This window comes from Nerophis lumbriciformis, linkage group LG07 (genome assembly GCF_033978685.3).
Source record: "Nerophis lumbriciformis linkage group LG07, RoL_Nlum_v2.1, whole genome shotgun sequence".
NCBI classification, from domain to species: Eukaryota; Metazoa; Chordata; class Actinopteri; order Syngnathiformes; family Syngnathidae; genus Nerophis; species Nerophis lumbriciformis.
Window position 1 is genome coordinate 40,484,170 of NC_084554.2, and position 26,862 is coordinate 40,511,031.

Genomic DNA, 26,862 nt, shown 5'->3' on the forward strand with positions numbered 1-26,862 from the left:
TAAATTTGTTGGTTTTCTGACTGGACTTGTTTCTTCAGCATTGGCCACACGTTTAAGTCAAGACTTTGGGAAGGCCATTCTAAAACCTTACCGTATTTTTCGGACTATAAGTCGCAGTTTTTTTCATAGTTTGGCCGGGGGTGCGTCTTATACTCAGGAGCGACTTATGTGTGAAATTATTAACACATTACCGTAAAATATCAAATAATATTATTTAGCTCATTCACGTAAGAGACTAGACGTATAAGATTTCATGGGATTTAGCGATTAGGAGTGACAGATTGTTTGGTAAACGTATAGCATGTTCTATATGTTATATTTATTTGAATGACTCTTACCATAATATGTTACGTTAACATACCAGGCACGTTCTCAGTTGGTTATTTATGCCTCATATAACGTACACTTATTCAGCCTGTTGTTCACTATTCTTTATTTATTAGGGCCCGCATGGCCCATTGTAAAAGGAATCCCAACGGGAGTCCTTTTGCAATGGGACATAAGGACCTATTGAATTTGTAACGTTTTATTATTATTATTATTATTATTATTATTCCACCGCCTCTTTGAGCACTAATTTGACCATACATACATATTTTACAGAAATTTTTTTTTGCTAAAATGTCATAAGGGGGGACCCTTACGAAAAATTCAAAAAAACGGACTAGCTTCAGCAGCACATTTCTGGTGCTGTAGTTGTATAAAATGTGTCAAAACGTCATCAGGAGTCCCGACAACCTAAAAATGGAAGAAAATGCATATTTTACAGAAAAAAAATGTTGCTAAAATGTCGTAAGGGGGGACCCTTACGAAAAATTCAAAAAAACGGACTAGCTTCAGCAGCACATTTCTGGTGCTGTGGTTGTATAAAATGTCTCAAAACGTCATCAGGATTCCCGACACAACCTAAAAATTGAAGAAAATGCATATTTTACAGAAAATAAATTTTGTCCATAGCCCATGCTTCAAAACTCACCATATTTGACTCACACATCAGGACCTGCGAAAATGGTCTTTTAATAAAAAAACCGAACCCCAAAACTCAAAATTGCACTCTAGGGCCCCCTAGGGAAAAAAAATACTAAACTGCCTGTAACTCCCACTAGGAAGGTCAGAGAGACATGAAACAAAAATCTCTATGTAGGTCTGACTTAGACCTAGTTTTAAATTGCCTTTCAAATGTCTATTCTTGGTGTTGGGTTTTATCAAATAAGTGTCCCCAAAAAATGCGATTTATACTCCAGTGCGACTTATATCTGTTTTTTTCCTTCTTTATTATGCATTTCTGGCTGGTGCGACTTATACTCCGTAGCGACTTATACTCCGAAAAATACGGTAATTCTAGCCTGATTTAGCCATTCCTTTACCACTTTTGACGTGTGTTTGGGGTCATTGTCCTGTTGGAACACCCAACTGCGCCCAAGACCCAACTCCGGGGTGATTATTTTAGGTTGTCCTGAAGAATTTGGAGGTTATCCTCCTTTTTCATTGTCCCATTTACTCTCTGTAAAGCACCAGTTCCATTGGCAGCAAAAGAGGCCCAGAGCATAATACTACCATCACCATGCTTGACGGTTGGCATGGTGTTCCTGGGATTAAAGACCTCACCTTTTCTCCTCCAAACATATTGCTGGGTATTGTGGCCAAACAGCTAAATTTTTGTTTCATCTGACATCACATGGACAAAGATAAGTTCTGTGGGCAGATTGCAGTGAAACTTGCCAAGGGACATGTAAGCAAATATTAACATTGCTGTATGTATACTTTTGACCCAGCAAATTTGGTCACATTTTCAGTAGACCCATAATAAATTCATAAAAGAACCAAACTTCATGAATGTTTTTTGTGACCAACAAGTATGTGCTCCAATCACTCTATCACAAACAAATAAGAGTTGTAGAAATTATTGGAAGCTCAAGACAGCCATGACATCATGTTCTTTACAAGTGTATGTCAACTTTTGACCACGACTGTATATATGCTGACTGTTGTTGTAAAGAATGGCGAATGAAGACCTGCGACTCTGTTCTCTCCCTGCAGACAATGAGTTGTTGTACCGGGACCGCGAGGGCGACGTGGTGTGGTTCAACGTGGACACCCATGAGAAGACCATCTTGGTGCATCACAAGAAGTTTGTAAGTCATCTTCACGCTCACACTGCAATCACAGGAGGAGAGAGAGCGGGATGAAATTCAACTTTTCTCACAGCGTCAGCGATTAAGTTCTCCTTTTTAAAGTAAAAAAAAAAAAAAAAGCTTCATTAAAGCGTCTATTATTACTCCCAAACGTGCTCTGCAAAAGTAATCCCCGCCTCTCGTTGAAGATTAATGCAACTCGCCCAGAAGATTTTTTTTCAAGCGAGAAAGAAAAAAAAACTAATAGCATGCACGTGATGTGACGTCATGTCTTTTCCAGGAAATGTACAAAGCCAGCAAGTACGAGGTGTCGCCCGACATGAAGCATGTCCTGCTGGCCTACAACGTGGCACGGGTGAGATGGTCCTCCTTGGCTTCATGCTTCACTTAGCGCAGGGGTCAGCAACCCAAAATGTTGGAAGAACCATATTAGACCAAAAATTCAACAACAAAAAAGTCTGTCTGGAGCAGCAAAAAATTAAAAGCCTTATATAAGTGTTATACTGAAGGCAACACATGACGTAAGTGTCTATATTAGCTGTATTAGCCTACTATCAAAATGACTTTAAAGGCCTTATATAAGTGTTATAATGAAGGCAATACAAGACGTAAGTGTCTATATTAGCTGTATTAGCCTACTATCAAAATGACTTTAAAGGCCTTATATAAGTGTTATAATGAAGGCAACACATGACGTAAGTGTCTATATTAGCTATACTAGCCTACTATCAAAATGACTTTAAAGGCCTTATATAAGTGTTATAATGAAGGCAACACATGATGTAAGTATCTATATTAGCCTATTATCAAAATTACTTTAAAAGCCATATATAAGTGTTATAATGAAGGCAACACATGACGTAAGTGTCTATATTAGCTATATTAGCCTATTATCAAAATGACTTTAAAAGCCTTATATTTGATTTGATATATTTTTATTTCAAATATGCATAAAAACAAGAGCAAACCTGATCCAATACAGCGCTATAGCCTTAACAGACATTATAACCAAATGAAAACAATGGAAAAGAAAAAACTAAAACAAATGAGCATTGGACTTTCTTTTTCTTTTTCTTTTTTTTACATATTTGAAAAGGAGTGAGAAGAAGTTTACACTTATTTAATCCCACCCCTTTTATTTAAATCATAAATTACTCTGAGTTAGAACTACCTGTTCACTCAATGTACAAACTTAATGAACTTGTATATACATAAATTATAGATATATACATACATATGCACACTACACACATACATAGCCACACCATTACCACTAGTGATCATGGAAATGGTATCATGCCACCACAGCAACACCACTGCCTCAATGGGCAGCCCCACACTCTTCTGTAACATAAACAAGCCAATATCAAAGCCCTTCTTCATCTCTGTACCTCCGGAATACCATGTACCTATACTTCTTTTTAAACTGGTTTATGTTTGGACATTGCTTTAACTCCACATTCAAACCATTCCATAATTTCACTCCACAAATTGAAATACAAAAACTTTTAATGGTCGTTCTATAACTAAGCATTTTGAAATTTTAATTCCCCCTTAAATTATAACCGCCCTCTCGTATGCTGAACAATTTTTGAATGCTTCCCGGGAGTTTATTTATTTTGGCTTTATACATTATTTGTGCAGTTTGATACAAAATAATATCAGTAAATTTTAATATTTTTGACTGTAAGAATAGTGAGTGAGTATGGTCCAGATATCCAACCTTGTTGATGATGCGTACAGCTCCTTTCTGAAGTGTAGTTATTGAATTTAATGAGCTTTTATAATTATTCCCCCAGACTTCCACACAGTAGGTTAAGTATGGTAAAACTAATGAACAGTAAAGAATGTGGAGTGATTTGTGATCCAGAACCTGCTTTGCTTTATTTATTACTGAGATGCTTCTTGACAGCTTAGATTGTACATGTTTTATATGTGATTTCCAGTTAATTTGATCGTCAATTGTAACTCCAAGGAATTTTATTTCAAAAACCCTTTCAATATCCACCCCATCTATTTGTATCTGCACCTTTGTTTCATGTGTCCTCTTTCCAAACAGCATTAACTTAGTCTTAGTCAGGTTTAATGACAATTTATTGTAGTCAAACCAAGTTTTTAGTTTACTCATTTCTTCCATAATGACTTCTTGCAATTGATTTAAGTCATCTCCTGAACAAAAATATCAGTGTCATCAGCAAATAACACTAATTTCAATAATGTAGACACTTTACATATATCATTGATATATAGGATGAACAGTTTTTGCCCCAACACTGACCCCTGGGGGACACCACAAACATTTTCCAAACACGATGAACAGCAATCCCCCAACTTCACAAACTATATAACTGTTATAATGAAGGCAACACATGACGTAAATGTCTGTATTAGCCTACTATCAAAATGACTTTAAAAGCCTTATATAAGTGTTATAATGAAGGCAACACATGATGTAAGTGTCTATATTAGTTATATTAGCCTATTATCAAAATGACTTTAAAAGCCTTATATAAGTGTTTTAATGAAGGCAACACATGATGTAAGTATCTATATTAGCCTATTATCAAAATTACTTTAAAAGCCATATATAAGTGTTATAATGAAGGCAACACATGACGTAAGTGTCTACATTAGCTATATTAGCCTACTATCAAAATGACTTTAAAGGCCTTATATACGTGTTATAATGAAGGCAACACATGACGTAAGTGTCTATATTAGCTGTATTAGCCTACTATCAAAATTACTTTTAAAGTCTTCTATAAGTGTTATAATGAAGGCAACACATGATGTAAGTGTCTATATTAGCCTATTATCGAAATGACTTTAAAAGCCTTATACAAGTGTTATAATGAAGGCAACACCTGACGTAAGTGTCTATATTAGCTATACTAGCCTACTATCAAAATGACTTTAAAGGCCTTATATAAGTGTTATAATGAAGGCAACACATGACGTAAATGTCTATATTAGCTGTATTAGCCTACTATCAAAATTACTTTAAAAGTCTTATATAAGTGTTATAATGAAGGCAACACATGATGTAAGTGTCTATATTAGCCTATTATCAAAATTACTTTAAAAGCCTTATATAAGTGTTACAATGAAGGCAACACGTAAGTAAGTGTCTATATTAGCTATACTAGCCTATCAAAATGACTTTAAAGGCCTTATATAAGTGTTATAATGAAGGCAACACATGACATAAGTGTCTATATTAGCTGTATTAGCCTACTATCAAAATTACTTTAAAAGTCTTATATAAGTGTTATAATGAAGGCAACACATGATGTTAGTGTCTGTGTTAGCTATATTAGCCTATTATCAAAATGACTTTAAAAGCCTTATATAAGTGTTATAATGAAGGCAACACATGACGTAAGTGTCTATATTAGCTATACTAGCCTACTATCAAAATGATTTTAAAGGCCTTATATAAGTGTTATAATGAAGGCAACACATGACGTAAGTGTCTATATTAGCTGTATTAGCCTATTATCATAATGACTTTAAAAGCCTTATATAAGTGTTATAATGAAGGCAACACATGACGTAAGTGTCTATATTAGCTATACTAGCCTACTATCAAAATGACTTTAAAGGCCTTATATAAGTGTTATAATGAAGGCAACACATGACGTAAGTGTCTATATTAGCTGTATTAGCCTACAATCAAAATGACTTTAAAGGCCTTATATAAGTGTTATAATGAAGGCAACACATGACGTAAGTGTCTATATTAGCTGTATTAGCCTACTATCAAAATGACTTTAAAGGCCTTATATAAGTGTTACAATGAAGGCAACACATGACGTAAGTGTCTATATTAGTTATATTAGCCTACTATCAAAATGACTTTAAAGGCCTTATATAAGTGTTATAATGAAGGCAACACATGACGTAAGTGTCTATTTTAGCTATACTGTCCTACTATCAAAATGACTTTAAAGGCCTTATATATGTGTTATAATGAAGGCAACACATGACGTAAGTGTCTATATTAGCTGTATTAGCCTACTATCAAAATGACTTTAAAGGCCTTATATAAGTGTTATAATGAAGGCAACACATGACGTAAGTGTCTGTATTAGCTATATTAGCCTACTATAAAATTACTTTAAAAGCCTTATATAAGTGTTATAATGAAGGCAACACACGATGTAAGTGTCTATATTAGCTGTATTAGCCTACTATCAAAGGCTGACGCAAATCTTCGTTGACAGAAATGTTGTATTTTAATTTTTATTCTACACATTTTTACAACATTGGAAATCATTCGTAAAAAGGGAGGCTTCTCAGAGGATGAGATAACTTCTAAAAATGAGTGGCTCAGAATGGCCAAAGGTGTAGATGTGTGTGTCCAAGTTAATGGGACCGGCAGGCTGTCTTCTTCTAATGGATTTATTACAATCTTTGCAAGCTGGGTAACGTTTGCTGTGGTCTGGAACAACATGGCACACAAACAACTTTGAGAAATGCAGCCAATATTACATACAGATAATGTGTCATGAGACATGCAATTATAAATTAAATACAGCGAGGACATAAGTAAAGGAAATTAAATGAGCTCAAATATACCTACACACGAGGCATAATGATGCAATATGTACACACAGCTAGCCTAAATAGCATGTTAGCATCGATTATCTTGCAGTCATGCAGTGACCAAATATACCTGATTAGCACTTCACACAAGTCAATAACATCAACAAAGCTCACGTTGGTGCATTCACGCACAGCATAAAACGTTTGGTGGACAAAATGAGACAAACCAGGAGTGGCATAAAACACGTGTTACTGTGGCAGCGTTTGAGAAAGTTGTACATGTAAACAAACTACGGTGCGTTCAAGGACTGCCGAAATTAGTAGGACAAAACGGCGCTCGTCAAATCCTCATCTGTGAAGCATGTTTAATATAAATAGTGTGATTTCTAACAATTAAGAAGGTTTGTGTCATGTTTGCTCTCTTACAGAAACAATATTAAAACAAAAATCATTAGCTTGCAGTCATGGATTGACCAAATATGCCTGATTAGCACTCCAGCAAACCAATAAAATCAACAAAGCTCACCTTTGTGCATTCACGCACAGCATAAAACGTTTGGTGGACAAAATGAGACAAAGAAGGAGCGGCATAAAACACGTCTTTCTGTTGCAGCGTTGGAGAAAGTTGTACATGTAAACAAACTACAATGAGGTCAAGCACCGCCAAAATTATTAGGATAAAACAGTGCTTGCCCAATACTCTCATCAGTGAAGCATGTTTAATACAAACAGTGGGATTTCTAACAATTAGGAAGGTTTGTGTCATGTTTGTCTACGGAAAATATATTAAAACAAAAAATATATTTTTTTCTTCATCTTTTTCCATTTTCACACATCTCTGAAAGAAGTCCAGCGAGCCACTAGGGCTCTTATTATTGTTAGTTGGAACATCTCATTACATACCAATTTTTTGCCATTTTTCTTACAGTTTTACTATTGTAATAATTGAATATAAATAATAATAATAATAATACGATTGTGTAACTGCATAACCTAGTGTCAAAAAGTCTGCCTTTACGAAAATATTAATGTTCAGTTACACATTTAACAGTGTTTATTATCCATCCATCCATTTTCTACCGCTTGTCCCTTTCGGGGTAGCTGGAGCTTATGGTTGTTTTCATTTTGTGTGGAAGTGTGGAAGGGCATTTTGATACTTTTTTTAAAAAATGCCAAAGACATATATATATATATATATATATATATATATATATATATATATATATATATATATATATATGTATATGTATATATATATATATATATATATATATGTATATGTATATATATATATATGTATTTACATATGTATGTATATATAGATATATATAGATATATATATATATATATATATATATATATATATATATATATATATATATATATATATATATATATATATATATATATACATATATATATATATATATACATATGTATGTACATATATATATATTTAAAGACAATTATAGGTGACGAAGTATATTATTAATTATTCATAATATTTGTTGTGGTGCCTTACTTTACTTATGTGAGTCGATTACTTTGTTGGCATTGGAAATTGCAACATTACCTCTAAGCAGGGGTTCTTAAACTTTTTAACCTCGGGGCCCAATTTTTACACTTCAGAGGGGCCGAGGGCCCAACTCGGATATTAACTCTGAATTAATAATTTTACTGTACTTACAGTTTTAACAGGATAACCTAGTCAAATGAGATGAAACCAGGGGTGAATCACAAATTTTATTATCAAGGCTTAGATTAGGTTGATTAGAAAATAAATATGAATCAATTATACTGCAAAAAATAAGTTAATACATACAATTACGCAGATCTATAATAAATGATGGTAACTAATTTAATAATAAATGATAACAGTATATATATATATTTTTTAACTAAACTCTGAACAAAGTGCAAATGAAAGTACAGCGTCAACACTTAAGTCATAACTTACTTCAGCGCACAGACTTCTTCTGTTTGTTTGAGATGGTCATTACTGCCACAAGTGGATGAAAAGTGTACTACAACTGACCTATATGGGAAACATATATTTTTGGCGGGCACTTGCGGCCCAACAATGGATAAAGGGGAACATTATCACAATTTCAGAAGGGTTAAAACCATTAAAAATCAGTTCCCAGTGGCTTATTTTATTTTTCGAAGTTTTTTTCAAAATTTTACCCATCACGCAATATCCCTAAAAAAAGCTTCAAAGTGCCTGATTTTAACCATCGTTATAAACACCCCTCCATTTTCCTGTGACGTCACACAGTGATGCCAATACAAACAAACATGGCGGATAGAACAGCAAGCTATAGCGACATTAGCTCGGATTCAGACTCGGATTTCAGCGGTTTAAGCGATTCAACAGATTACGCATGTATTGAAACGGATGGTTGTAGTGTGGAGGCAGGTAGCGAAAATGAAATTGAAGAAGAAACTGAAGCTATGGAGCCATATCGGTTTGAACCGTATGCAAGCGAAACCGACGAAAACGACACGACAGCCAGCGACACGGGAGAAAGCGAGGACGAATTCGGCGATCGCCTTCCAACCAACGATTGGTATGTGTTTGTTTGGTATTAAAGGAAACTAACAACTATGAACTAGGTTTACAGCATATGAAATACATTTGGCAACAACATGCACTTTGAGAGTGCAGACAGCCCAGTTTTCATCAATTAATATATTCTGTAGACATACCCTCATCCGCTCTCTTTTCCTGAAAGCTGATCTGTCCAGTCCAGTTGGAAATGCATCTGCTTTGAGTGTCGCAGGATATCCACACATTCTTACCATCTCTGTCGTAGCATAGCTTTCGTCGGTAAAGTGTGCGGAACAAACGTCCAATTTCTTGCCACTTTCGCATCTTTGGGCCACTGGTGCAACTTGAATTCGTCCCTGTTCGTGTTGTTACACCCTCCGACAACACACCGACGAGGCATGATGTCTCCAAGGTACGGAAAACAGTCGAAAAAACGGAAAATAACAGAGCTGATTTGACTCGGTGTTTGTAATGTGTTTGAGAAAATGGCGGATTGCTTCCCGGTGTGACGTCACGTTGTGAGAGCGAATAATAGAACGGCGTTCAATTAGCAAAAATTCACCCATTTAGAGTTCGGAAATCGGTTAAAAAAATATATGGTCTTTTTTCTGCAACATCAAGGTATATATTGTCGCTTACATAGGTCTGGTGATAATGTTCCCCTTTAAGAAACACTGACCCATAGGTAGTTTTGCTGAGTCTGCTCTCGGTGCTGCTGGAGTGATCGCCAAGTGCAAAGAGCCAGCTGAATAATGTAGTTTTGCCGCTCTTGATTCGGGCCCAACAAGTTTGCTGCCTCAACGAACTGAAAAATGCCCAGGAAAAGAGTGAAGTTAGAGAAGTTAGAAGTTAAAGTTTTACTGCACGTTTACGGCATTTTATAATATTTATTGTCTCTCCAGGTGTACCAGTACTCCTACACAGCCTTCTACATCATCTGCAGCCTGGAGACGCCGTAAGTCTTTGCTTCAGCGGACGCCATTTTAACCCAGCACACTGCTGCAACGTGACTATTAGACTTCTCTTCACACCTGAACTTTCTTGTACAAACATCAATCTGACGCCTTGGCTTTCGGCTCCGTGTGCACCCCAGGGAGACGTGGAACCTGAACCCACCTGAGGTCCGCAACGCACAGCTGCAGTACGCCGGCTGGGGCCCGGAGGGTCAGCAACTGGTAAGGACGACGCCCCCCCCCCCCCTCCCCCCCCCAACCCTTAATGTAGTGTCTGGCGAGTTAAGGCGGCTAAGAACGAGCACAAACATCGGCGCTGAAGCCTGACCTCCATTATTTACATCCCGCCGTGTCTTCTTCACTGATCCGCTCCTTTCGCTATCGACCCCTCAAGGATTGATGACGCGGACTAAAAGACTGGAGAAATACGCCGCGTTCCTGGCCGGCTCGTAAAGAGCGGCGCTTTACGAGTGAACCGAGTGGACTGGGCGCCCCGCGATTGACTGGTGCACGCGCTGCATGATGGGCTAATGCTCTTTAGGCCTCTTTTTAAATGGTCGTTACCGGGCCGGTATCAAAGCTTTTCCCCAGGACGTGTCCTTATTGCAAGTGCAGGCAATTGGCCTCTTCCGCACCTCCAAGATGGCGCATCATAACAAGCCGTCAGTGGCGTAATTAGCTGCAGTCTGACGGCTTAAGTGATTACATCCGGCAGCACAATGCTATTAATGACCTGTTATCTTGTCAGCGGGTTAATTAACGAGCCTGCTGGATTGATACCGCCTCAAGTTTAGCGCCATTAGTCATGAAATCGGCTAGAACATGACAAGATGTTGCAAAAAGGGGCGAGGTGGATTAGGGTCAGTCGAGTCTACATCTCCCATAATGCATCTCTGCCTAGTATATATTGATGAATCCAATGATGTGTAATAATAATCAACTTCATCTGATTGTTATTGTACAAACCCCGTTTCCATATGAGTTGGGAAATTGTGTTAGATGTAAATATAAACGGAATACAATGATTTGCAAATCATTTTCAACCCATATTCAGTTGAATATGCTACAAAGACAACATATTTGATGTTCAAACTGATAAACATTTTTTTTTTTTGCAAATAATCATTAAAGGGGAACATTATCACAATTTCAGAATGGTTAAAACCATTAAAAATCAGTTCCCAGTGGCTTATTATATTTTTCGAAGTTTTTTTCAAAATTTTACCCATCACGCAATATCCCTAAAAAAAGCTTCAAAGTGCCTGATTTTAACCATCGTTATAAACACCCGTCCATTTTCCTGTGACGTCACATAGTGAAGCCAACACAAACAAACATGGCGGAAAGAACAGCAAGCTATAGCGACATTAGCTCAGATTCAGACTCGGATTTCAGCGGCTTAAGCGATTCAACAGATTACGCATGTATTGAAACGGATGGTTGTAGTGTGGAGGCAGGTAGCGAAAACGAAATTGAAGAAGAAACTGAAGCTATTGAGCCATATCGGTTTGAACCGTATGCAAGCGAAACCGACGAAAACGACACGACAGCCAGCGACACGGGAGAAAGCGAGGACGAATTCGGCGATCGCCTTCTAACCAACGATTGGTATGTGTTTGTTTGGCATTAAAGGAAACTAACAACTATGAACTAAGTTTACAGCATATGAAATACATTTGGCAACAACATGCACTTTGAGAGTGCAGACAGCCCAATTTTCATCAATTAATATATTCTGTAGACATACCCTCATGTCAGCAGGCCAGGGAAGCTAGGGTCGATATTCTTCTCTTGACGGTGTGAGCCAAGACATCCAGGGGGTTTAGCTCGCTCATCTGCAGGAACAAACTGCCGCCATTGCTTGCCGTGCTACCGAGGGCCTTTGTCCCTGAATTGCTCACACACTCCCGCAGATTCAATGGGGGTCTGGCGGCAGATTTCTTTGACTTTATCGTTGGAAATGCATCTGCTTTGAGTGTCGCAGGATATCCACACATTCTTGCCATCTCTGTCGTAGCATAGCTTTCGTCGGTAAAGTGTGCGGAGCAAACGTCCAATTTCTTGCCACTTTCGCATCTTTGGGCCACTGGTGCAACTTGAATCCGTCCCTGTTCGTGTTGTTACACCCTCCGACAACACACCGACGAGGCATGATGTCTCCAAGGTACGGAAAACAGTCGAAAAAACGGAAAATAACAGAGCTGATTTGACTCGGTGTTTGAGAAAATGGCGGATTGCTTCCCGATGTGACGTCACGTTGTGACGTCACGTTGTGACGTCATCGCTCCGAGAGCGAATATTAGAAAGGCGTTTAATTCGCCAAAATTCACCCATTTAGAGTTCGGAAATCGGTTAAAAAAATATATGGTCTTTTTTTCTGCAATATCAAGGTATATATTGACGCTTACATAAGTCTGGTGATAATGTTCCCCTTTAACTTTAGAATTTGATGCCAGCAACACGTGAAAAAGAAGTTGGGAAAGGTGGCAATAAATACTGATAAAGTTGAGGAATGCTCATCAAACACTTATTTGGAACATCCCACAGGTGTGCAGGCTAATTGGGAACAGGTGGGTGCCATGATTGGGTATAAAAACAGCTTCCCAAAAAATGCTCAGTCTTTCACAAGAAAGGATGGGGCGAGGTACTTTCCTTTGTCCACAACTGCGTGAGCAAATAGTCAAACAGTTTAAGAACAACGTTTCTCAAAGTACAATTGCAAGAAATTTAGGGATTTCAACATCTACGGTCCATAATATCATCAAAAGGTTCAGAGAATCTGGAGAAATCACTTCACGTAAGCGGCATGGCCGGAAATCAGTATTGAATGACCGTGACCTTCGATCCCTCAGACGGCACTGTATCAAAAACCGACATCAATCTCTGAAGGATATCACCACATGGGCTCAGGAACACTTCAGAAAACTACTGTCACTAAATACAGTTTGTCGCTACATCTGTAAGTGCAAGTTAAAGCTCTACTATGCAAAGCGAAAGCCATTTATCAACAACATCCAGAAACGCCGCCGGCTTCTCTGGGCCCGAGATCATCTAAGATGGACTCCTGCAAAGTGGAAAAGTGTTCTGTGGTCTGACGAGTCCACATTTCAAATTGTTTTTAGAAATATTCGACATCGTGTCATCTGGACCAAAGGGGAAGCGAACAATCCAGACTGTTATCGACGCAAAGTTCAAATGCCAGCATCTGTGATGGTATGGGGGTGTATTAGTGCCCAAGGCATGGGTAACTTACACATCTGTGAAGGCACCATTAATGCTGAAAGGTACATACAGGTTTTGGAACAACATATGCTGCCATCTAAGCGCCGTCTTTTTCATGGAAGCCCTTGCTTATTTCAGCAAGACAATGCCAAGCCACATTCAGCACGTGTTAGAACAGCGTGGCTTCGTTAAAAAAAGAGTGCGGGTACTTTCCTGGTCCGCCTGCAGTCCAGACCTTTCTCCCATCGAAAATGTGTGGCGCATTATGAAGCCTAAAATACGACAGCGGAGACCCCGGACTGTTGAACGACTGAAGCTCTATATAAAACAAGAATGAGAAAAAATTCCACTTTCAAAGCTTCAACAATTAGTTTCCTCAGTTCCCAATCGTTTATTGAGTGTTGTTAAAACAAAAGGTGATGTAACACAGTGGTGAACATGCCCTTTCCCAACTACTTTGGCACGTGTTGCAGCCATGAAATTCTAAGTTAATTATTATTTGCCAAAAAAAAATTAAGTTTATGAGTTTGAACATCAAATATCTTGTCTTTGTAGTGCATTCAATTGAATATGGGTTGAAAAGGATTTGCAAATCATTGTATTCTGTTTATATTTACATCTAACACAATTTCCCAACTCATATGGAAACGGAGTTTTATGAGGTGACAAATTGGCTTCACATTATTGCTGAGGGTAATTACCGGTCAGGCTCATCTAGGTTATTTCTGAGAAAGGGGATCAGGTCTTGTGTGCTGTGACCTAGAAAAGGACCGAGGCTCCATTTGTACCAGAGTGTGACACAGAAGCACACGGGTTATATAACCACCGTTTGTCATTAAGAGTGCATGCATTCTTCACTTCTAAATGAAGACACAGGCAGATGAATTTGTGTGGAAGATAAAATCCCTGGAAGATATCTCCAAGTCAATGGGTCAAGTAGTTTTTTGGCTTACAGGGTTGGTGTTAGGGCGGTTATGGGTTTGGCCAGGGGTGCCCACACTTTTCAGCAGGCGAGCTACTTTTTAAATGACAGAGTCGAAGGGATCTACCTCATTCATATATATAATTTATATTTATTTATTTATGAAAGAGACGTTTTTGTTAACAAGTTAAAAGGTGTTTAATGATAATACAAGCATGTTTAACACATATAGATTCCTTTCTTTCCTGAAGACAAGAATATAAGTTGGTGTATTAGCTGATTCTGATGACTTGCATTGATTGGAATCAGACAGTAGTGATGACAACGTCCACATTTTTTTAATGGAGGAGAAAAAAAGTCCTCCTTTCTTTCTAATACCACATGAAAGTGGTTGCTTTTTGCCTTCTTATTTGTCCAGCTTCCATACTCCTTTTTATGAACTTTAGAAGAAATACATTGGCGGCAAAGTCCGTGGCTTGCGGGCTTGTGCGCGGCAGCTTTCTGAGACTCTTATTTTGTTAGCGCAGGCAGGACAGAGCAGCGCTTTTATTGTGAAGACAGGAACTATGCGGTCAGTCTTTAGGCTTTTGACAGGAGGTATGGTTGAAATAAAAACGGTTTCTCGCCTCCCTGACGGTCTTTTTTTTCCTTCACACTGAGCTCGCAGCAGCCAGCGTCACCTCACAAGACCCTCGGGTGCCGTGAATGTCAATCAAGTGATGAAAGTGACGTCATAGTGAAGATTTCTGATCGCTAATTATTAGGACTATTTTTTCAACGCCTAGTTGGCGATCGAGTGACACACCCTCCGCGATCGACCGGTAGCTCGCGATCGACGTAACGGGCACCCCTGGGTTAGGCAAATCAACGTTTTTCACCAAGTACCACCTCAGAGAACACTTGACTTTCCTAGTACCACTATAATGACCAACATTAAATTACAGTAGCATAGTAGGCCTAAATATTTATTAAAAACAAGGCAGAGGCTTTATTTAACAATCATATTGAATATTTTTGGCCACTGTAGCATTACACACAGTTTGAATAGTAACACTGTGTTGGAATATGTAATTAAGTGATTCCATTGCATACCACTCGATCAGGGGTGTCCAAACGTTTTGACTTCGGGGACGCATTGGGCTAAAAGAAATTTGCCCGGGGGCCGAAAGCCGACTGCATGTTAAGTATATATATATATATATATATATATATATATATATATATATATATATATATATATATATATATATATATATATATATATACATACATTACAGTATATATATACATATATACAGTATATATGTATATATATACAGTATATATGTATATATATATACAGTATATATGTGTGTGTATATATATATATATATATATATATATATATATACAGTATATATGTATACATATATACAATGTATATATGTATATGTATACATATATATGTATAAGTATATGTATGTATATATATATATAGACATATGTATGTATGTATATATATGTGTATCTGTATATGTGTGTGTATGTATATATATGTCTATATGTGTATATGTATATATGTGCGTATATATATGCTGTATGTATATGTCTATATGTATATATATGTCTATATGTATATATATGTATATGTATATATGTGTGTATATATACATATATGTGTATATGTATGTATATGTCTATATGTATAAATGTGTGTATATATATGTGTATATGTATATATATATATATGTCTATATATATATACACTATGTGTGACGTCTGGAGCCCGCCTTTTCAAAATGGCATTTTACAGGAAGTCTTGTCATGAAAACGGAAGCCCTCGTGTAATATCCGGTGGCGAACAAAATAAATAAACAAAAAAATTAATGAAATGACCGTACACCGAGACATTGGTCGCACACCGAGGCATATATTGCTCAATCTCAACGTTCGTAGACCGAAAAGTACGCAAATAGAGGCGTTCGTGAATCGAGGTTCCACAGTATTTAGATATAAAAAGATTTCTATTTGCAGAACATTGCAGAATCATAATCAACTAACAAGGGGCAAATTCACAAAATGAATGATCTTGGCGTTTCCAGCATGTTAGCATTATTTAGCTTGCAGTCATGCAGTGACCAAATATGCCTGATTAGCACTCCACACAAGTCAGTAACATCAACAAAGCTCACGTTTGTGCATTCACGCACAGCATAAAACGTTTGGTGGACAAAATGAGACAAACCAGGAGTGGCATAAAACACGTCTTACTGTGGCAGCGTCTGAGAAAGTTGTACACGTAAACAAACTACGGTGCGTTCACGGACTGCTGAAATTAGTAGGACAAAACGGGGCTCGTCAAATCCTCATCAGTGAAGCATGTTTAATATAAATGGTATGATTTTTTAACAATTAGAAAGGTTTGTGTCATGTTTGCTCTCTCACAGAAACAATATTAAAACAAACATTACATTTTTTTCCACTATCATTTCCATTTTCATACATTTTTGAAAAAGCTTCAGGGAGCCACTAAAGAGAGCCGCGGGTTGCCGACCCCCGCACTGGATGAAGCCACAGTTTGAGAACCACTGCATTAGATCATTTGCTGTCTATGGTCAGAAGGTGGGAAATGGGGACAAAAACAGCCCGAAATGTTAGAATTAGGTTTAGGTTATGCACAGGGGGTTGGGCATAACAAGAGTTGAGGTTAGGGTTCTGGGATAGGGTTGACTCAAACCAAAGCCTTCATGTCAGAGCCAATAAAATTGATTTGAGCTTTACACATTTTCCAAGAAGCTGTGAGTAGAGACAGTCTATTATTGTCCACCTTCAGTTATCTGGGAGGCCTGCAGCTCTGGCAGCAGAGAGAACAGATTCCACATCTGCTCCCCGGGTTTGCTGCCTTATCTAACATTGAGAGTAAAGCCTTTTTTTGTGTGTTGGTGTCCCTCAGATTAAAAAAAAAAAAAAAAAAAAGCTGCGACTTCAAATCCTTGTGCTGATCTCTTGTGTCAGGCGGGTGAAAGGCGTCATGCTAATGTGTGTTTGGACCTCAAGGTCGATTCTCACCTGTGATAAGGTGACTGGTGTGCTGCTCCGGGTCAGCCACCCGTGATGATGAATGTGTATGCATGGACCCGCAGGCTGCTCTCAGGCTGTCCTCTGCATGCTGATAATGACACTGATGCAGTCCAACTGAGCTTTCCTCACATCTTCATTAGACTTTGTGGGTTTTTTCCATAAATTGAGATTCACAAAAACAACTGAACCAATATCCCTGAACTACATTGTTTGGTTCCCTGTACTTAATTCTGCTTTACTGTTAGCATGTCAACAATGTGGCATCCCTCAAGGTTCTGTCATGGGACCAATTATGTTTCTATTGTACTTATACATACGAACTTTCAGTTTTGGTTGATTTTGGCGGCGCCAGTGGACCAAAGCGGTAGTGTTTTGCCAGAAGAAGACCACATTTCCCATGAGGACTAGCGCACATAGCGTCAAACTGACATGATGTCTGCTATAATATTGGCACAATGCTAATGTTTAATAGCAGACACTATCAAAAAATTATCTTGGATTGTGCTACAAACATGATGCTACTACCAAGAATGTATCGGGATGGATGCAGGTCCATAGTAGGGTTGTACAATATAGCGGTGTTAGTATAGTACCGCGATACTACACTGCAAAAACTGAAATCTAAGTAAGATTAAAGGCCTACTGAAATGCGATTTTCTTATTTAAACGGGGATAGCAGGTCCATTCTATGTGACATACTTGATCATTTCGCGATATTGCCATATTTTTGCTGAAAGGATTTAGTAGAGAACATCGACGATAAAGTTCGCAACTTTTGGTCGCTGATAAAAAAGCCTTGCCTGTACCGGAAGTAGCAGACGAGTAGCGTGACGTCACAGGTTGTGGAGCTCCTCACATCTGCCACCAAAAGCGAGAGCGATTTGGACCGAGAAAGCGACGATTTCCCCATTAGTTTGAGCGAGGAGGAAAGATTTGTGGATGAGGAAAGTGAGAGTGAAGGACTAGAGGGCAGTGGGAGCGATTCAGATAGGGAAGATGCTGTGAGAGGCGGGTGGGACCTGATATTCAGCTGGGAATGACTAAAACAGTAAATAAACACAAGACATATATATATACTCTATTAGCCACAACACAACCAGGCTTATATTTAATATGCCACAAATTAATCCCGCATAACAAACACAATGAGTAGATGAGTGTTATGTGTGTGTATATGTGTAAATAAATGAACACTGAAGTTCAAGTATTTCTCTTATTTATATATATATATATATATATATATATATATATATATATATATATATATATATATATATATATATATATATATATAATAAAATAAATATACATATATATATATATATATATATAGCTAGAATTCACTGAAAGTCAAGTATTTCTTATATATATATACATATATATATATATATATATATAATAAAATAAATATACATATATATATATATATATATATATATATATATATATAGCTAGAATTCACTGAAAGTCAAGTATTTCTTATATATATATATATATATATATATATATATATATATATATATATGAAATACTTGACTTGGTGAATTCTAGCTGTAAATATACTCCCCCCCTCTTAACCACGCCCATAACCAAGCCCCCAACCACGCCCCACCCCCACCTCCCGAAATCGGAGGTCTCAAGGTTGGCAAGTATGGCTATTATGAAGTGCAATGTCAGCACAATTTTTTTTCGTACAATTTCAAATGCACTTGTTTTAATAAATAAATACAGCGTTTTAAAGGCATACACAATCTGTGTAAATATATTAGTCTGTGGTTAAAACGACTTGAAAGGACTCAAAATGTAGGACTTGGGACTTGACTTGAGACTTTCCAGTCTTGACTTTGGACTTGACTTGAGACTTACTTATGAATTGCAAAACAATGACTTGGTGCCACCTCTGGTAAGTAGTAATCAGCGATGTTGTCTGGACGACGAATCCTTTCGCGACACTGTTCACATCCTATTCGACAATGTGGCGTCCCTCAAGGTTCTATCATGGGACCGTTTATGTTCTTATTGCACTCGCTTACCCAGAAGACTATTTAACCTTCGATTTTTCTTCCGTAGATCTTCATTTTCGAGAACAACATCTACTATCGCTCTACAGTGGCGAGCCGCTCCATTCGCCTGGTGTCCTCTGGCAAGGAGGGGGTCATCTTCAACGGGCTCAGCGATTGGCTGTACGAAGGTAAGCCTGGTGAACTGCCGGCCTAAAATCAGATTAGTGGCGAGAGGAGTCAATCAGTGCTAATTCTGCTCCTTAGACCCGTATCGGGGAGTAATCACGCCACTCCCTCGGCGAGGTTAGTATTTCGGGCGCGTACGCGTCTATTCCGTGAAGGTAAATTAAAATAGAATCTGCCAATTTGCTTCCGCCGTGCAGAGGGCAAAAAAAAAAAAAAAAAAAGGAATGAGAGCGAGTTCTACATCGCTTGATTTGCATTAATGCAGCGGTGGCGCTCTCTTGATGCAGATGTCACACTGCTCGCCGAGCATCATCTCCACGGATCAAGGCCATTGTGCCTTAAAAAAAATAGACGAAAAAGAAAAAAGGGGGCGCGTGCTGTGTTAGCATTCCACTAATGAATTTGTATCTCCGGCGTTGGGTGCACGCTCTGCTCCAGTGGAGCAGCGTTTTTAATAAAAGTGTCAGATACAGAGATGGAAGAAGATGGAGACAAACTAGCACACGCTGTACAACATGCTGTTAGTGGTGGATAAAACCTTTTCAAATCGGTGCACTAATGTAATTGAAATGGCTCGACAGGAAAGGTTATCTGAGGCCATCCGTGCATCAGGATTAGGCTGTTTTTAATTTAATGTCGCCAACTTGCCGCGCTTGTTGTCATCATTTGCCTTCACGGCTGACATTTGAAGGCACGCCTTCGCCCGAATGGCTCGGTTCGTTCAGTAGTCACTCGGGCTGAACGGCTGGTGATGACATGGAAATGTTCTCGTATTTATCATGTTTACATCAGTGGAGGTCATGTGTTCTGATGCTTTCAATTTTACGACTGACAAACACATTGCTGACTGGAGTGGCCTTGCATTAGCTGGTTAGCGAGGCGGCGTTCCCCAAGGTTCTGTCTTAAGCCCACTTGTGTTCTTATTTTGCATGTTTTCCCGACAAAATATTAAAAAAAGAATACATTTCAGGAGTTAGGTTTTTGTCGTCACATTTGTTTTAAGTCAGCTTTTAGCATCAGTTAATGTTGAAAAATGTACACCCTGACTCTAGTTGTCATTGATTTACACGACTCTATACTTGTTGTGCCTTGAATACTTTAGAACAGTGGTGCCCAACCACCGGTACCGGTCCGTAGATCGATTGGTATCGGGCCGCACAAGAAATAAAAAGTAAATACATTTTTTTTTTTTTTTATTAAATCAACATAAAAACACAAGATACACTTACTTTTTTTTTTTTTTTTTTTTTTTTTTTGTCCTGTCCAGCTTCACAGGCAAATCATATAGTTGATGTAGATGCCCATGTCGGCTGTTCAGATTTACTTTACAAAAGAGAAGTGTAGGATACTTCTCTTGTTGCCTTATTTGTATTTGACTTTATTAAATGTATTTATATTATCATTTAGTGCAGCCGGGCCGGAGCAGGAGGGGATAGAAAGAGAAAAAAAAGAAGACAGAGGGGGAAATTGTGGGGACAAGAGGGAGATTAGACAGAGAGACAAAAACAACAACAGCAAACAACAACAACAATAGAGCAACATCAGCAAAAACGACATGTACAAATATGATGGTAAAAGTAATAGCAAATAAGCAGTTAGCGAAAAATAAAAACTAATACAGAAATGACAATTATTACATTATTACACTACAAATGGATCAATACAAATACCAATAGAAATAGCGCTATTAATAAAGAACACTACCAATACTTTACCTTTATTATCAACAATACAGTTGTTCAAATGCAACAATACATATACGTAATGATAACTTGAGATACGAAAGAATGCAGAAAAATGGAGGGGGAGAAAGAGAAGCAACCTACATTAACCTTGTAGATTGTTATAGTAGCAATAGGTTAAGCTTTGTCAGTGTGCCATGTGTTATACCCAGTTTACCCTAGGGTAACACAAGATACACGTACAATTAATGCACCAACCCAAAAAATCTCCCTCCCCATTTACACTCATTCGCACAAAAGGGTTGTTTCTTTCTGTTATTAATATTTCTGGTTCCTACATTATATATCAATATAGATCAATACAGTCTGCAGGGATACAGTCCGTAAGCCCACATGATTGTATTTTTTTATGACAAAAAAAAAAAAAAAATCCCCCCTCCCACATCCACCCCACCACCCATGCCCCCACCCCCCCAGTCCGTGGGACAAATTTTCAAGCGTTGACCGGTTACAAAAAGGTTGGGGACCACTGCTTTAGAAGACATACAGATACCCTTAAAGCTATGTAATTACCGTATTTTCCGGACCATAGAGCGCACCATATTATAAGGCGCACTGCCGATGAGCGGGTCTAGTCAGTTCTTTTTTGATACAAAAGGCGCATTAAAAGGGTCATATTAATATTATTTTTTTCTAAATGTAAAACACTTCCTTGTGGTTTACATAACATGTAATGGTGGTTCCTTGGTCAAAATGTTGCATAGATCAATCATCAATTAATCAATAAATCAAAGTTTACTTATATAGCCCTAAATCACGAGTGTCTCAAAGGGCTGCACAAGCCACAACGACATTCTCGGCTCAGATCCCACATCAGATTATGTTTTACGGATCATCTTCAAGCCGCTTTCTGACAGTCGCTTCAGGATGCGCCGTTTTGTGGGCTAACTGTTTTAATGACATTCAGACTTTATTTAAAACAACAATGGAGCAACATCTCCTCATCCGTGGTTCACTAGTGCAACAACAACGCCGGAAATGTGTCCCGTGAAAAACCGACCGAAAATCTCTAATAACTAAAGTTCCTTGGGTGAATAATGTAAACTCACTACACCGGTATGTTTTTGTGCTTTTATGGCGAGTTTACTGACAGATATAAGTAAGAACTTGACACTACTTTATATTAGAAATGCTAACAGCGGAGGATGAATGTCACATAACAAGAAGATAAAGAAAAAGAAGAAGCTTATAGACTACGGTGTCAGCACGGACTACATTTTCGGGAATTATGCAGATCCCAAATACAGATCAGCAGCTACCAGAAGGTAAGAAAAGTTGCTTTTGCATAATATTGCGCAACAAAACGCCAGATAATACGTCTTACCTTATACACACACCAAAATAATACTAGTATGTTGAAGCACAGTACAATCCATCAAGCGGTGCGGCTTCATAGCTTACCAAAGTCGTACTAAAACATTTTGATAGACTTTTGAGCCACGTGTGTAGTGACAAAATCGTTAGGGAAACGTAAAATAGACTCAGAGTGTAGAGTTTTTAAACATCAGTGGACCTATGACTTTTTTTTTGTTCAATGTAAGGAAAAGGCAGTTTATATTATATATATTTATATATATATTTATATAGTCAAGGTTACTGTGGTTTATCCGTTATACAGTGCTCAATATAAAGCACAAGATACGTTAGGTCAGGAAAAAACACAGAGGCTATTTCATCCCTACAAGCCTGTTTCGCAGGTTTCCCTGCTCTTCAGGGGATTTCCCTGTTTTTTTCCTGACCGAACGTATATATATATATATATATATATATATATATATATATATATATATATATATATAAAAATATATATGTATATATATTATGTATATATATTATTATATATATGTATATAGTCTAGGTTTCTGTGGTTTATCCGTTATACAGTGCTCAATACCGGGGTAGAGCGGAATATACGTTAGGTCAGGAAAAAACACAGAGGCTATATCATCCGGACAAGCCTGTTTCGCAGGTTTCCCTGCTCATCAGGGGATTTTATATAAATATATATTTATATAAATATATATAAAATCCCCTAACGAGTAGGGAAACGTTAGGTCAGGAAAAAACACAGAGGCTATATCATCCCGACAAGCCTGTTTCACAGGTTTCCCTGGTCGTCGGGGGATTTTATATAAATATATATTTATATAAATATATACACAGGTTTCATAGGCTTCCCTGCTCGTCGGGGGATTTTATATAACTATATATTTATATAAATATATATAAAATCCCCTGACGAGCAGGGAAACCTGTGAAACAGGCTTGTCGGGATGATATAGCCTCTGTGTTTTTTCCTGACCTAACATATATTCCGCCCTACCCCGGTAGATGTAAATATATATAAAATCCCCTGACGAGCAGGGAATCCCGTGAAACAGGCCTGTCGGGATGATATAGCCTTTGTGTTTTTTCCTGACCTGACGTATACATATATGTATATATATATATATATGTATATATATATATGTATATATATATATTTATATATATATATATATATATATATATATATATATATATATATATATTTATTTATAGCTCGGCCCCTGGTCAAATTTTTTAACCCAATGCGGCCCCCGGGTCAAAAAGTTTGGGGACCCCTGCTCTACAGTGTGTGTGTAGAGTATATACACATAAAAAAGCAGTCAGAGATCGTTGCCTTCGCGACTCTTCCTGTCCTTCTTCGAAGACTCTCCACCAACAAAGGTTTAATGCCACGCATGAGAGGCAATAGAAAACTGTTTGCTATCTGCCTGACTGAAGAATGCCATTCAACATTTAGTGTCACTCCATTCCCCTTCTAAGAAGCGCTCGGTGGCGATGCTGCAATATCTGCACCACTTCGTGCAATAATATTTACTGGCTGAGGCGACCGGGCTGATTTCGCCTGCTAATGACCGAGACTCTGCTCGGGCCAAGGTCAAGCCGAGGCTCAGACTGCTACTGAGGAGAAATGAGCTTTTTAAGCCGCGCCTGTCGCCGAGCGGCAGATTTGATGCGGTTAGGGCTAAAAAGGTTGACGAATAATCTCCCTGCCTTGAATATCCTCTGGTTTGCAATACCGCCTTAATCCATGAGTGTGTGTGTGTGTGTGTGTGTGTGTGTGTGTGTGTGTGTGTGTGTGTGTGTGTGTGTGTGTGTGTGTGTGTGTGTGTGTGTGTGTGTGTGTGTGTGTGTGTGTGTGTGTGTGTGTGTGTGTGTGTGTGTGTGTGTGTGTGTGTGTGTGTGTGTGTGTGTGTGTGTGTGTGTGTACGCATCCAATGAAGGCGACGCCAAAAATATGAAATGCAACATTTAAAGAGCGAAGCAGGGTATATACCAAGTGACTTTCTTACGATCAAACGACACACCCTTCACTTTGATTTGAGCCATCTTTGTCTGTTTGCGTGAGAGACTGGCGTCCGCAGGTGCAAATAACCACCCACCCTGTGCTGATTGTGGCAAAGATGTCAAGCCAACCTCTGCAATGAGATGAAAACACAACGCAGGGTGCACTACTGCACTATTGAGGCAACACACGCAGCTCTAATGAGATTTCCTGACATCACCACAGTTCAGGCTGAGGCAACTGCACTGTATTTTACATAAATTGTTATTTTTTCTGGCTGACAAACAAAAGACGCCCACTCACAAGCCTGCCTGTTATTGAGCCGCAGAGAGAGAGAGAGAGAGACGTGCATCTCGGTTGTTTATGAACATTTCAATGTCATTTTGGAATTGTCGTTAAGGGCTGGAAAGTAAGCCCGCTGCTGTAATTAAGCCAATTTTGCTCAACCTAAATGTTCTTATTATCTCAAGATAGCGCCTCATTATACTGCTGCTTTAACGCGGGGTATTACTGCCCTCTGCTGGAGATATTTGAACACAACAAGCATGCCTTTATCGCCTTTTAAATGTGTTTTAAGTTCACTCTGGTCTGGACACAAAAAATACCCCGCCAAAAAAAAAAAAAAAAAAAAAAAAAAAATATATATATATATATATATATATATATATATATATATATATACACAGTACAAGCCAAAGGTTTGGACACACCTTCTCATTCAATGCGTATTCTTTATTTTCATGACAAACATTTTGACTCGGGGGCCACATTGGGTTAAAAAAATTTGGCCAGGGGCCAGGCTGTGTATATATATATATATATATATATATATATATATATATATATATATATATATATATATATATATATATATATACATATATGCATATATAAATATATATATATATATATATATATATATATATATATATATATATATATATATATATATATATATATATATATATATATATATGTGTGTGTATATACATATATATATATATATACACAGCCTGGCCCCTGGCCAAATTTATATATATATATATATATATATATATATATATATATATATATATATATATATATATATATATATATATATATATATACATTGTCTTTATAATCCGTTTTGTCATTTAACATCAATTAACATTGATGTTCATCAACATTTAACATTGTCACATTATCGATGGGAAAATTCATTTTTAGACAATATGATTTGCCTGAGCGGCTAGGAGACACCAAGAGTAACAAGCGGTAGAAAATGGATTAGAAAGGAAATATTAAAATATAAATAAAAATAAATAAAAAAAATTTAAAAAACTTTTTTTTATACTTGGGACTTCCTGTGGGCCGGATTTTGGAAGCTGGGGGGCCGGATCCGGCCCGCAGGCTGTAGTTTGGGGACCACTGATTTACATTGTAGATTGTCACTGAAGTCATCAAAACTATGTCATCAAACACATGTGAAGTTATGTACTTAACAAAAAAAAAAAAGGTGAAATAACTAAAAAAATATGTTTCATATTCTGGTTTCTTCAAAATATTCTCTGATTACTACTTTGCACACTCTTGGCATTCTCTTGATGAACTTCAAGAGGTAGTCACCTGAAATGGTTTTCACTTCACAGATGTGCCTTATCAGGGTTGATTAGTGGAATTACTTGCTTTATCATCAGTTGTGTTGTGAATGGGAAGGTGTATCCAAACTTTTGGCCTGTACTGTATATAGTTCGCTTAGCATTCAAAATAGTTTTTTTTTGTTATAGGTTCCACACTGCTTTTAACTTGGGACTTTTTAAAACTTTCAGACGTAGCAATACATTACATTACAATCTTTTAATCTTGTTCTGTATGTACTTTTAAACTGTATATGTTCAGTTTTGTGTTTTTTTTTTTTTTTTACTATGGGGTCCCGATCCGATATTGATATCTGTCTGATACCAGCAAAAAAACAAGTATCGGATGATATCGGCTTGCATCTTAAATGGCTGATATAAGCTCCGATACGAGCAGTCCTGCGGCGTGTTTACTTGTCCAAAGTTAACATCTAAATGCCAGACAAGGTTGCTCTTTTCTTCTATTTTAGTCAAGTCATTTACAAAAGGTAAACATGGTTGGCTATACACTACTAGCAGCTACACAACAGCTAGACATACGTAGTTAAGGTGGGCCGGATCAGGCCCGCGATAAGGTTTTGTCCGGCCCGTGGGAT

The 26,862-nt window shown here is 37.7% G+C and overlaps 1 protein-coding gene across 3 annotated transcripts in view; it reads left to right on the top strand.

Annotated features, from left to right (window-relative positions):
* Positions 1–26,862, top strand: part of LOC133609500 (A-type potassium channel modulatory protein DPP6-like) — a 464,599-nt gene that overhangs the window by 390,784 nt on the left and 46,953 nt on the right. For all 3 annotated transcript variants that reach the window (XM_061965112.1, XM_061965111.1, XM_061965113.1), the window contains exons 4-8: positions 2,041–2,135; positions 2,416–2,490; positions 10,131–10,183; positions 10,322–10,403; positions 19,456–19,576. In XM_061965112.1, the coding sequence (XP_061821096.1) occupies positions 2,041–2,135; positions 2,416–2,490; positions 10,131–10,183; positions 10,322–10,403; positions 19,456–19,576 (426 nt within the window). The remainder of the gene's footprint in view (positions 1–2,040; positions 2,136–2,415; positions 2,491–10,130; positions 10,184–10,321; positions 10,404–19,455; positions 19,577–26,862) is intronic.